This window comes from Halichoeres trimaculatus, unplaced genomic scaffold (genome assembly GCF_033239565.1).
Source record: "Halichoeres trimaculatus isolate MK-OKI-2021-1 unplaced genomic scaffold, fHalTri1.1 fHalTri1_scaffold_21, whole genome shotgun sequence".
Taxonomy (NCBI): Eukaryota; Metazoa; Chordata; class Actinopteri; order Labriformes; family Labridae; genus Halichoeres; species Halichoeres trimaculatus.
The window spans coordinates 13,878,798-13,891,853 of NW_027437199.1; the positions used below are offsets into that span (position 1 = coordinate 13,878,798).

Genomic DNA, 13,056 nt, shown 5'->3' on the forward strand with positions numbered 1-13,056 from the left:
CCTATATGTATCCTCTGCCTAAACTTGATGTGATACTCTATATTTATTTAAATGAAAATAAGATAAACAGTTGATTACCACAGAAGCAGCAAAAGCAAACACAAATCCTTGCAGAAAAAAGTTTGGGGGTACAGTTTCTAGTATCTCTTTCTTAATCTGTAAATTATCCTCAATCAAATCAACGTTTTCAAAGTTGGAGGACATGAAGACTAAAACTAGCACAGAGATACCAAACAGTTCACATGAAGACACACACTCACTACTGCTGGTCACATTAAGGGATGCTCAATGACCCGTTAAGAGGCCAAGATTGATCTTCACAACCAATTGATTGATCTTCACTTTGATCAATTTGAATCCCAACAACAGGGGCAATGTGACAGTGACAGAACAAACAGTACATGCTGCAGGAGGAAAAGGGAACAACTAATCAGGTCAGTATAAGCTAACCTCTATTCTGAAGTCAAATACCTGTGTGAACTGGAGATAATGTCCCAAAACAAGAATGGAAATGACATGCAATCAAAGATGAGAGCACAAAGAGGTGATGCTTTTCTGTGTTTGTGTTTGGAGATGCTTTCATACCACGTCCTGGTCTCCATCTGTCCTGTACTCCTGCTTTTTCTGGTCTTGGCCCTGCAGCCTCTGGTACACCACCGTGTACCAGTCGATAGTTGTGTCATAAACCACACGGGGACGCTCCCATGTCACCACGATGGTCGTGTCGTTCTGAGCGTCGGCCTGAACGTTCTCTGGCTCTGAGCTGCAGGCTGCAGACGGGAGATAAAAAGACAGGTGTTTGGAAGAAAAGAAGCTAGTTGTGAGTGATTTGCAAGAAAATTTGAGAAACCAGAAGAGGGAGATTACACCTCCTGACAGTGGTAGTCACAGCTGAAGATCTGCACAGAAAATGTATACTGCACTTTAGCTCTACGTTGCTTCAGGTAACTTGATATTAAGGGACAGGATCAGAAACGGAAGAGAGCAAAAGTACATTTTCAAAGCTGGGACGAGAAGGTGTGTGTGTCTGTGAGTGTGTATGGCTGCATGAATTTTGTTACAGGCAAAAAGCCTCTTTGTAAATTTCTGAATTCTTTATTGCAATTTCAAAAAGAGCTGCAAAATAAATTGCCAGTTCTGAAAGGAGCAGGGGCAATGAAGTACAAAGTCAAGCTTCCTGGCAACCCTTAAGTCTGACTGTTCTCAAGGGCTGGCTTTATGGAGATGGAGAGAGCGTAGTGAATTATATCTTTTGATGATCACGGCCAGGCTGACCTTAGAGGACAGACTTGAGATATAGAGGACGCAGAGGATGGAAAATACTTTCAGTCATGGATGAAAATAAGTTAATAATACAACATATATAGAAACTCCTGAAGGGAGGATTGCCCTGAGTCTGGTTTAAATCAGACAAGTGGATGGAAATGGAGATATGGGAAGGAAGTCTGAGGTACAAATCTTTTAACTCTAATGAGAGAGATTTTTTAGGGCACAAAATCTGCACGGTAGACCAATACTAGTGTTTTCCTACGTATCTATGTCATTTTCTGAACTGCTTAAATATCTGGTACGACAATAATATTTAATGTTAAAACACAGCACCAATTTCAAATCAGATGCATGTGCACATGTAACATAAATCTTGAATTTAAAAAACAAAAACACTCAAGCAACCAAAGCTGCAACAACTTAGCTTAGTCATTTCTCCTTCAACATATAAATAGCTAGACAGCCTATGGCTAAAAAGTCCTGTGCCATAGCGGGAAGATCCTCACACAGAGGGAAAAAAAATTCAAGTAAAAAGAAGTCTGAAAACTGAGGGGACTAAAATCATTTCCTTCAGGTTTTTTTTCTTAATTTTTGAGATAACAAGCTTATCTTAGAACCAAATGTCTATCGTCTAAAACACTATGTGATATTTGCACTCTAAAGGCCTTTGCACACTGAGGGTGACACAAACAAACGGCACGAAATTGCAAAAAATTTGGAGGTGATATATTCAATCTCGCAGCTATATCCCTCCAAACAATGTCTTTGTAATAATTGTCATTGTAGTTTTACGTCTTTTGTCGTAAAAAAACGAGAGCTGGGACATGAACACAATCAATGTTGAAAGTTTCAGTATGTGACTTGTCAACAACAAGCGTTTTGATTGGTCGGACATGTACTCAGCCGCAATTTCGCTCATCCAAAGAAAGTTGCTGGTGTGAAAGCTTGCATTAAAAAAACAATAAGTTCAAAAAAATAAATAACGTGCAAAATATTTGTGGGACAAATATGCGCCTGGTGTGCAAAAGACTACTTTTCAGTAGTTCTTGTGAAGCCAGGGGTTGAGCCCTAAAGATTGAATTATTCTGCAGTGGTTCTTTCCATTTAACAGGTCTTAGGTTTCGATTTCTAATACAATCTGAAAGTTTTGAACTTTGAACTGATTTAACAGCTGATTGCTTATAAGCTGATTGGCTTTGGTAGCTTGGTATGGAGTAGATTTGGCGCTCAAGCTAAAATGTTTTAACTGGCACTAGCAGGTAGAAATGAATAAACTATCATCAGATTACCACTGAGGGGAACTGGCAAGTCATGACAGGAGTATGTGTTCCTCCTGCTTTTGCTCTCCACATAAGCCATATTTCCACCGAGCAGTCTGGTTTGGATCAGTACGGTTTGGAATGGGTTAACTCGGTTGAGCCTGGCCCTGTTTGCGTTTCCACAGCCATAGGCTTTTGTGTAGGTAATGTAAACAAAGATTATCTGTGAGCCAAGTTGCCTTTAGGCTGTGCTTTGTTGATTATTGGCCAGAAAAAAAATCTGTAAATGCTCCAAATTTCCCTGAAGAGTCAGTCATTTAGAGTGAGTTGTTGTTGGACTTCCATCAGCAACTAGTGCAGACTTTTTTCTGGAAGGAGCGTGCTTTTCTTCAAGGTGACATATAACTACATCCTTGTATCCAGGCAATCTTTCTGTACAATCAGCATCTTGCGAATAGACAATGTTAAAAATAAAAGAAGACATGAGCTGAAATGTTTGATGACATACTGGGTGTTTGCACCTCCTCCACGCCGGTGTATGAGGCGAACACCTGACCCATGAACTGCTGCTGCTGCTCCCTGAAGTTGTTCTGCAGGTAGTCCGTCAGCATCACATATCCGGCCTGCTCCATCGTCATCACCTCACAAAACGCTTCCAGCTTTGCAAAAGAAGAGAGAAGACGGGGTGAAACAAATGAAATACAGAACGTAGAATCTCCTCTTTCGCCACATTTGCCAGAATAAAACTTGAAGCTGAGGCTTGTCTGTGTGTTTGTCTGAGGGTATTGTGTTTTTGCAAGGCAGAGGCAAAGAGATGGCACTGCTCTATTTTTGGCCAGCGACTATGTGCCCATGTCATGCCTTGCCACCCCTGTTTCAATCATGCAACACAGCCAACACACACAAATGTGCACATGAAATAAACACACAACTGCTCTCATGACCTCATTCTCTCTCCATTATTTGGCTACATAATTGATGATTATCACACAGATGATTTCACTTGAAGGCTCAGTTCCTCAGAGGTCCTTAACCGTCTGCAGCCTGGAGTAAAGTTACAGTGTCAGACTGAGATGTCACGTTTCTTTAAGCAGATCATGCTTCTACAGAGACCAGACTCTGTTATTTAACATTTGGACTAATGCTGTCACATTGCATCACTCTAATGTGACATTTTGATTTTATGTCAGACACAGATGTCAAAGTAAACTGACCTCAAATTTGACAAAAGACTGCAAGCAGACACGCAAAGTCAAATTTACTGAGGATGTTTGGCCTTTATGTCAGATGTTATGTTTGTTTTACAAAAGAGAGGTCAACAGTGGAGGTCAACAAGAGGTTGATGTTGTAAACAGTGTTATATCAAAGCAAGAAACAACTGTTTCTGTATGAATATAATAAATTACGAAGCATTCATGAAAGAAATACATTGTAAAAGGGATCATTTTAAATCATTTATCCATCTATCTATCAGTCTTAAAATACTGCGTACACTTGCTCTGGCTTTATTGTTTGGTTTGTCTTAACTTTGCTTAACTTCAAAGTGAAATTGATCTCATCTGTAACAATTGATAACCCGGTTTCTGTGCTGATTCTCTGCTTTCCAGATTCCCATGTGAGTAAAACACTGACCATTAACAAGTTCTCTTTACAAATCCATTTGTTAGCTCCAGTAAGGGACTTCTTTTTTGTGTTGATTTGGTTACACTTTACTTTAGAGGTCCGCAAATTTCATCACACTTAGGTAATAATTAGACAAAGTTTTTTCTTATTCCTTTGAAATTAGCACATAACTTCTTTAAAATAATGTCCAAATTTATTGTTGCAAGTCGCAATTAATAATAATAATAATACATTTTATTTAAAAGCGCCTTTCAAAACACCCAAGGACACTTTACAGAATAAAACAACAATAAAATCAACAAAACAAAAAACTACAAAATCAGCAAAATATAACAGACAGTGACGGTTAGGTGGATAGGAGTGGAATGATCATGGTAAGGAGTAAGCAGTTCAGAAGAGGTGGGTTTTGAGTCTGGATTTGAAGAGAGAGAGGGAGGTCAGATTACGGAGGTCTGGAGGAGTTCCAGAGTTGGGGAGCAGAGTTACTGAAGGCCCTACTCCCCATGGTGCTGAGGCGGGCAGAGGGCACAGTGAGGTGGGTGGAGGAGGAGGAGGATCTGAGAGAGCAGACTGGAGTGGCGATGTGGAGAAGGTCCGACAGATATGGAGGGGCGAGGTTGTGGATGGCCTTGAAGGTGTACAGGAGCAGTTTGAATTCAATCCTATGCTTGACCGGGAGCCAGAGGAGCTGCTGCAGGATGGGGGTGATGTGATGGTGGTAGGTCACTGTTTTTTCCAGTTTCTTTGAGATTTACTCCAAATTGCAAGGTAAGACAGCGACGATTAGCAAAACAGTTATTAGAAGTTAAATCACAACCCACCACAAAATGTTTTTAGAAGTATCCCAACGTTTCTTCTATTTCCAGAGAAGCAGGTGATAAATAGCTGCTTAGTTCTTGAATACAGAAGTTAGGTCTATTGTTTCCTCTGATAATTACCTTTGAAATGTTCAGTGAATAATTCAATTTCCCAATAAACAGCTGATAGTTAGCTATTTGTTATTTGAGTTCACCAAGTTCTTTAGAACTGAGTTTGTTGATATGCATATTTGAGATCACATGTAAAATGATATACCTGTATGATTAGGCCTATAATGTTTTACATGATACAACTGAAGGCTTCAGATGTTATATTCACCAAGAGTGGGGTTTTAAATTGGCCTTACCTGATTATGATAGACACTGCGAGTGCAGGGGCACTGCAAAACAGAATCTGGCCAGAAATTATGTGCTTATTTTCACCAAATTCTCATGAAATTTAAAACTAAAAACTTGTTACCTGAGTGCGATGAAATTTGCAGACCTCTAAAGTAAAGTGTTACTATTGATCTTCCCCTTTGGATGATGTGTTATCTTTCATATCTGCACTTCTTTAGTGATTGTCTTTGCAAAAACCTGTTCATTAGTCATGAATATTTGCTTTCCTGAAATGTTATAATCTGCATTTTCGTCACCGTGCTGTGCCTTGTCTGACCTCCCTGCAGTGCTTTCAGATTCAGAAAAATAAAATATAGAAATTGTTACTAACTTTGCTCATGATCTAGTTTGCACTCCTTGTTTATAAATACACATCACTAGAATTTCAGTCTGTGTTTGTACGTATGTATGTGTTAGGTTCACTGACCTGTGTTTCTGATATGGCCACAGTGTTTTTGAAGACGATCCACTGCACATTTTCAGAGCAGGGGGGTGCAGTTAAAGAGCCGTTGTAGATGTAGTATTTATCTGTGTTATTGGGCAGTAAAGACCTCAGGGTGAAACCTTCCATTGATCCGCTCTTACCTGAAAAAGAAAAAGTGTTATTAGAGACAAAATGTCACAACAAACGTGTAAAATCAAACTAAAAAAACAGCCTGTGATAAAGGATTTAGAATAATATTGTATATTCTTAATGTTTATCACTGTTTTTCATACATTTTTAAATAAATTTGATCAAAGCTACTTAAATATTGATACTTAACAGCTTAACAGCTCTTTAAATCACTGAATATAATAACATGCTGATCCTCCCTCTGCCTCAGTGTTTCTGAGAAATACTTCACACATCTCTTTTAGCTCTTATCTATTAAGGCAAAATGACCTGAAATATATCTTTAAAAAACAATTTGAGCCCTATATGGAAGTGACCTACCAAACCTGCTGACAGTGTCGAGGGCCTCTATGACAGGAGTGTAATACTCATTGTCCTCCAGGCTGACCTGTGAGAAACAACATAAGCTGCTATAACAGAATTCATCAACAAGGAGAGGAAGAACTTCATTTACAGAGACACAAGCTGATCTCTAACTCTGCAGCCTCAACATGTCCAACCAACCTCAAAGAGCACAGCCAGGGCAGCAATCCTCCCTCCTTCTTTGACTGCAACATCCAGACTTTGAAAATCATCTGGATCATAACTATAAATCTGCATCTGAATTAAAGATAAAAAAATGGGTTTAATTGGTGGAAAGAATTGTTGGATAACTGTATTAAGGTAGAGACAAACAGGCGAGATGTTTCTGTACCTCCAGAGGATACTTCATCCCGTTCAGGCTGTGTTCAGAGCCTTCTGATGTTGCATTGCAGCGCCCCCAGTGGAAGGTGATTCTACCAACACGGAACCTGGAGACCAGGCCTCCACCACTCACAAAGAAGTCCCCTTCGACATCGATGGCCACTGAAGAACAGACATGAAATTAACTTAGACATTGTTATCTACCTTGAAAATGCCATACAAATGACCACTTTCTGTGAAAACAAACCACAGAGTTAACATTTATGTGCCGATTCTATTTTGATTACGTTTCTTCAATGTTTACAATTTTTGCAATTTTTTGTTTGCTTTTTTTGACGCCAGACCATGAGAAAATATCAAATGATGATGAGCCATATCAGGACCCATATTTTCCCATAAAATGAACATCATGTGAGTCAGAGAGTAACATTTAATCCTCTGCAGAAGAAAAGTGGTCACTTTTTTCCTATCGTGTTCAAAAAGACTGAAATAAAGAATTTAAATTTGAGGAAAAAAAGTGTTTTTTTTTTTTACAAGAATCTCGACATTGATTTGCGATTTTCTCTCCCAGCCAACTTTTTAACAGGGGGTTTTTCAAGATCACATTTTTTTCAGCAGCAGATCTTTTGACTCTTATGTGCAACCATAATTCTAAAATGATAGAGATGTTAGATGATGTATGAAATGTAAATTAAAAAAAAACTTTAATTTGATTTTTAACAAACACACATTTTATCCTCAACAGAAAATAGAAAAAACTTCAGATCTTTGAAGTGAGATATTTTATTATTTAATACAAACGATTTACCCATTTTGAAGTTAATGGCAGCAACACTTCTCAAAAAAGGGACAACAAAAGTCTGAAAAAGTGAGTGGTACCAATAAGAAACAGCCGGGAGAGCATTTTGAAACAAATTGGGTAAACTGGCAACAGGCAAGTTGACTGGATAAAAAAGAGAACATACAGAGGCTCAGTCTGCCAGAAGTGGAGATGGGTAGAGTTTCACTGGTCTTTGAAAAACTGTGTTGAAAATTGTGGAACAATTTCAGAAAAATGATCCTCAGCAGATGATTAGCAGGACTTTGAATATCTGATATCTACAGTTCATGGTATCAAAAGATTCCAACAATCAGGAAATGTCTGTGTCTGAGGGACAAGGACCAAAACCAACACTGGATGAACATGATCTTCATGCCTTCAGACAGCACAGCATTAAAAGCAGGCATAACTCTGTAGTGGAGATCACTGCATGGGCTCAGGAACACTCCACAAATCATTTTCTGTGAACACAGCTCACTGTGCCATCCAGAAACGTAAGTGAAAGCTCTGTCATACAAAGAGAAAGCCATTTGTGAACACGATCCACAAACGCTGCTGTCTTCTCTGGGCCAGAGCTCATCTAAAATGAACCGAGGCAAAGTGGAAAATGTTCTGTGATCAGACCAAACAAAATGAGAGGGACCATCCAGCCTGTTACCAGCGCACAGTTCAAAAGTCGGCATCTCTGATGGGATGAGGGTGCATTACAGTGTACAGCATGGGCAGCTTACACATCTGGAAAGGCTCCATCATCACTGACAGGTGAATACAAGTTAGAGAACAAGGCATGTTGCCAACCAGATGACGTATTTTTTAGGGAAGGACTTACATATAGTGTGGTTGCTAGGCGCTACCCAAGTAGCTGCCTGTTGCAGCAGCTCTCTCTTCTTTGTCCGTTTCTTGTAATTTTTTCGTCTCTCTTTCGTCATCTTTGTATTTGGAGTGGATCATCACTTTGTATGGTTCATTGTCGGTCACGGACACCAAACTTTTTGTGGCTTCGGCGATATTTTTACTACTTTTCTCCTGTGTTTGTCTGGAGATCCTACATGTAACCATGGCTGCATTGTTTACATGCGAAATTAGCTGTTAGCAGCCTGTAGCATGTAAATGCTCGGATGTGAGCTGGGAGGTGACGACGTGGACCTGTCCTTCCATCCATCGTTGTTGGGAACGTGGGATCTCGCTCCGGGGGATGGATGAGCTAGCTGTGCTAATCCAGTGGCATCATGCTGTTCATGGACGTGGCTGACGGAGCAGACATCGGACGCAGCGACACATTGGAGGAGCTTCGCCTGCTGTGAGCAGACAGGATCCAGGAGACAGAGACTGAACAGACTGCTGGGGAGGCTCAGTCCTGGACCCTGTGGAGGTGGAGACTGGCTGGGCTGGAGAGTGGTGGACGAGTGGTGGACGGGATGTCGTCATCTAATTTCTTATGGACATTTTTGCACTTTCTATACTCTTTCTTACTTTTGTTTTCTTAAATGCTGCAGTGACTCCTGAATTTCCCCTCGGGGATAAATAAAGTATTTTCTATTCTATTCTATTCTATTCTATATTTCAGCAGATCATTGCTAAATGCATACTGCTTTCATTGCATTGCTAAGGAGCATAAAGGCGTCGTCATTGTCGTCATCTATTTTCTTGTGGGCCTTTTTGCACTTTCTATTCACTTTCTTTCTTTTGTTTTCTTGATTGCTGCTGTGACTCCTGAATTCCCCTCAGGGATAAATAAAGTATTTTCTATTTCTATTTCTAAAGATTGGACTCTGGAGCAATGGAAGAAGGTCATGTGGTCTGATGAGTCCAGACTGACCCTGTTCCAGAGTGATGGGCCATCAGGGTAAGAAGAGAGGCAGATGAAGTGATCACCCATCATGCCTAGTGCCTACTGTCCAAGCCTGTGGGGGCAGTCTATGATCTGGGGTTGCTGCAGTTGGTCAGGTCTAGGTTCAGCAACAGTCTGTGCTCAAAGAATGAGGTCAGCTGACTTCCTGAATATACTGAATGACCAGGTTACTCCATCAATGGATGTTTTCTTCCCTGATGGCACGGTCATATGCCAGGATTCATCTGGCTCAAATTGTAAAGACTGGTTCAGGGAGCATGAGATGTCATTTTCACACATGGATTGGCCTCCACAGAGTCCAGACCTCAACCCCATTAAGAATCTTTAGGATGTGCTTTGCACAGCGGTCAGACTCTATCATCATCAATGGTGAAAAATTAATGATGGAAAACACTGGATGGAAATAAATCTGTGACATTGCAGAAGCTTATCAAAACAATGCCACAGCAAACGCATGCTGTAATCAAAGTTGTAGTTGGTCCAACAAAATACTAGAGTGTGGGACCTTTTTATTTTTTTGCAACTAATTTTTTTGTTCGGGCAATGCATTTGTCTTTATCTTGTATCTGCAGTCATTTGCTAATACTTTCTGCTTGTCGCAAGCTGGGAAGGTGGCACATACTGTAGTTGGTTTATAGAGAATCTATAAAGGCATGTACCTGCTGTGTCTTTGTGGTGAGCCTCAGAATTAAGCTGAAGGCCACAAACAGTAAAGGTCAGAGGGCTTAATGGTGGTAGCAGGATTCTTTAATCAGATTATTTTTACATATAGCATCTGTTAATAACAGAAAAATCTGTGTGCAGTATCTGACTCTTGGTTTCACAGTTTGTGTCTAATCTCTAATCTGTGTCTTCATTTTACTTCGGTTACAGACACCTCACTCCACAGCAGCGCTGAACATCCAGTTTAGTGAAACTGTGCCTGCCTGTATAAATCTTTCATATCATGAAAGCTATGCAGCATGTGTTTAAAATGCAATTTCCTCTCTGACTTCACAGAGGGGAAAAAGAGGATTAAATTGTGGACCATTAACATATGGAGGTAACAGACACACATGAAGAGACACAAACACACTCTCACACAGCCCAAGCTGTATTGGAGAGATGGTGATGATAGCTCAGACAGCTTCCATGAGTTTATCAGTCCAGACATCACTCAGCCTGCTGCTTTTTCTCTCACTGTCTCCCCACATTGTCCTCATTCTCTCCACTGCTTTCTCTGTCTCTCCATATATAAATATATTTATACACTTATACCTCTTGCTCTTTTCTGTCACTCAGTTTCATTTCTGCCTCTTCACGTTGATGTCCTTTCTCTCTCAACATGATGTCTCAGCACTGCTCTCCTCCTGACTTCCTGTTCTCTGTCGCCTTTATTTTCTTTGCCTTTCGTTTTCCTCTGGGTATACCTTCCTGCTTTTACAGATGAGGAGGTCAAAATCATTTCCATTGACCAAATCTTTTAGGGCTGGGACAATATGCTACTCGCACCATTTGATTCTATTACGATTGTGAGTCTTCGATATGTACGATTTTGTGTTTTTTAGTTTGCTTTTTTAACACTAGACCATGCGAAAAAGTGAAATGATGAGGAGCCATATTTCCCCATAAATTGTACATCACCTGAGTCAGAGAGAAATATTTCACCCAGTGTTAACTTTTTTCTAATCCAGTTTATAAACAAAGACAAAAATGAAGAATTTGAAAGATTTTCAATTTTTTCTCCCACCCCTAAAATCTGTATTTTATCTTCCACATCTGGCTGCTGCTTCATTACGCACCTATCTGCAATTTGATAGAAGACGCTTTTTTTTACAAAGATAGAACAGCATGTGATTGGACTTTAAGCTTGTTGCTTTATTTGAAAAAGACACTTCTTCCCCAAGACTGATGTGAAAATCCACACAGGAAAATGTTACAACCACAGCCATGCTCACATACAGAGGAGTTAGATGGTAAATGGACTGTATTTATACACCCACTTACAGCACATTCATACACAAATGTCAGAGGCAGCTTCATTAACACCACTTTCAGACACTGCGAGCACAGCCTCTGGTGACAGGACACTGTGACATGTAGACAGCAGGAGCTGAGATCTTAGTTCAGGTCATCGTAATAGACAACCAAAATTAAAGCTAGGCTACAGAACATTTAAGAACATTGGCTCACCAGTCTTTCCGTTGTTGTGAATGGTGCTGGACTCTGCTGTGAGTTTGTCCCAGCCTTCCAGCATCAGATTCTGGTACTGCAGCCTGACTTGGGTGAACGTCTCATCGATGTCCACAGGAGACTGTCTGGCGCTGTTGCAAAATGGGTATTTCTTACCCCAGTTACGTTGGTTGAGTGCACCTGCATGCGAGAGAAAGGAGAGAAAACGTAATGATGTCATTTTCATATTGGAAAGCTCAACTGCTGCTAAAATGTTGTTCTGCTGTGTTTTAAGTGAGCAAATTCAAAATCAATGAATTACCAAATGCTGGGTGTATTACTACCTTTATTGCAATCTAAAAAGTCAGCTATGTCCTCTTCACAGGTGCAACCAAAACACCAGCAAAAAATACAGAGAACGTTACTCTATCGTCTTCAAGTAAGTTCACCCTAGAGCTGCTGGGGTTTTACTCTGACAGGCAAACAGCCTACTTTTCAGCAGCTTTTTGTCCCTTGTCATGTCATACTTATGAGTTTAGTACAAGAAAGAGCTACAGTCTTCAGATATTTACCTCTGCCAAGTAGGTTCTGTTTTTGGGATAGTTTGTCTGTTTGTTTGTAAACAACATCACTCAAAAAGTAACAAACAGATCTTGATGAAATTTTCAGGAAATGTTCAAATTAGAATGAGGAAGAAGTGATGTAATTTTGGAGGTGAACTGGATCACCGTCTGGATCCAGGATTTTTTTTAAAGGATTCTTTATCATTGTGAGATGGGGCCATTTTCACCATATGTGCATATAACTCCATGATAAATGGTTTGATTACTTTGCAAAACAATAAGAGAGAAGGTCGCCATAATTTCTGACGGATGTAAAAGTACGATCCAGATCCTGGCAATATCCTGGATACAAAGATCTGGAATATGAAATATGTACTGGGTCATCATAATTTCCAAGCTGTCAGGAAACAAATTATGGTACAAACCTGCAACTAACACCAAATAGTAGCAGACAGTCTGCTGAAAGGGAGTATAAAATTAAAGTAGGACTAAAGTGTTCAATCACAATATGCTTGGTGGAGGTCTGCACTTTGAGTGCTTTTCTAGTTACATCTTATTTTCCTTTACAAACCATGCCTCAAGCAGCATTGTGACTTTTAAACTCCTGCACAAAACAAAATCTTAAAACCGGGGGAAAAATTAGAAGAAATCTCATTTGTCACTGTTGGAAGCAAGTTATAAGTATTGCTTTAAACGTGGAAAGAAGAAACAGGAGACAGAGACAAAAACAGAGTTGAGGTAATTCATATCAAAACTGCATTTAATCCCAAACAGGTGGATTTTCCAGAATTGATTGTGAATGCTTATGGAAATGCTTGTCAGGAAACTGTATTTGAATATGGCAGATGTAGATTATTTCTTCCGGCTGCGTTCAAATTTCCTGACCTGATGAAATATGGGTGAAATGGCTGCTAGGTCAGTCTATGAGATAAAAAGAAAAGGGTCTAGATCTGATCTTTCTGTAAAGTGTCTTGAGATAACATTTATTATGAATTATTATTGATTGAACGATCATCGTTAAAACTG

General features: G+C 39.8%; 1 protein-coding gene across 2 annotated transcripts in view; it reads right to left on the reverse strand.

The window, feature by feature from the left end:
• ptprz1b (protein tyrosine phosphatase receptor type Z1b) overlaps positions 1-13,056 on the reverse strand; it is an 82,268-nt gene that overhangs the window by 21,012 nt on the left and 48,200 nt on the right. For both annotated transcript variants that reach the window (XM_074698125.1, XM_074698124.1), the window contains exons 3-9: positions 11,489-11,668; positions 6,655-6,806; positions 6,465-6,560; positions 6,282-6,348; positions 5,775-5,932; positions 3,037-3,187; positions 586-770 (exon numbers count right to left, since the gene is read on the reverse strand). In XM_074698125.1, coding sequence (XP_074554226.1) covers positions 586-770; positions 3,037-3,187; positions 5,775-5,932; positions 6,282-6,348; positions 6,465-6,560; positions 6,655-6,806; positions 11,489-11,668 — 989 coding nt within the window. The remainder of the gene's footprint in view (positions 1-585; positions 771-3,036; positions 3,188-5,774; positions 5,933-6,281; positions 6,349-6,464; positions 6,561-6,654; positions 6,807-11,488; positions 11,669-13,056) is intronic.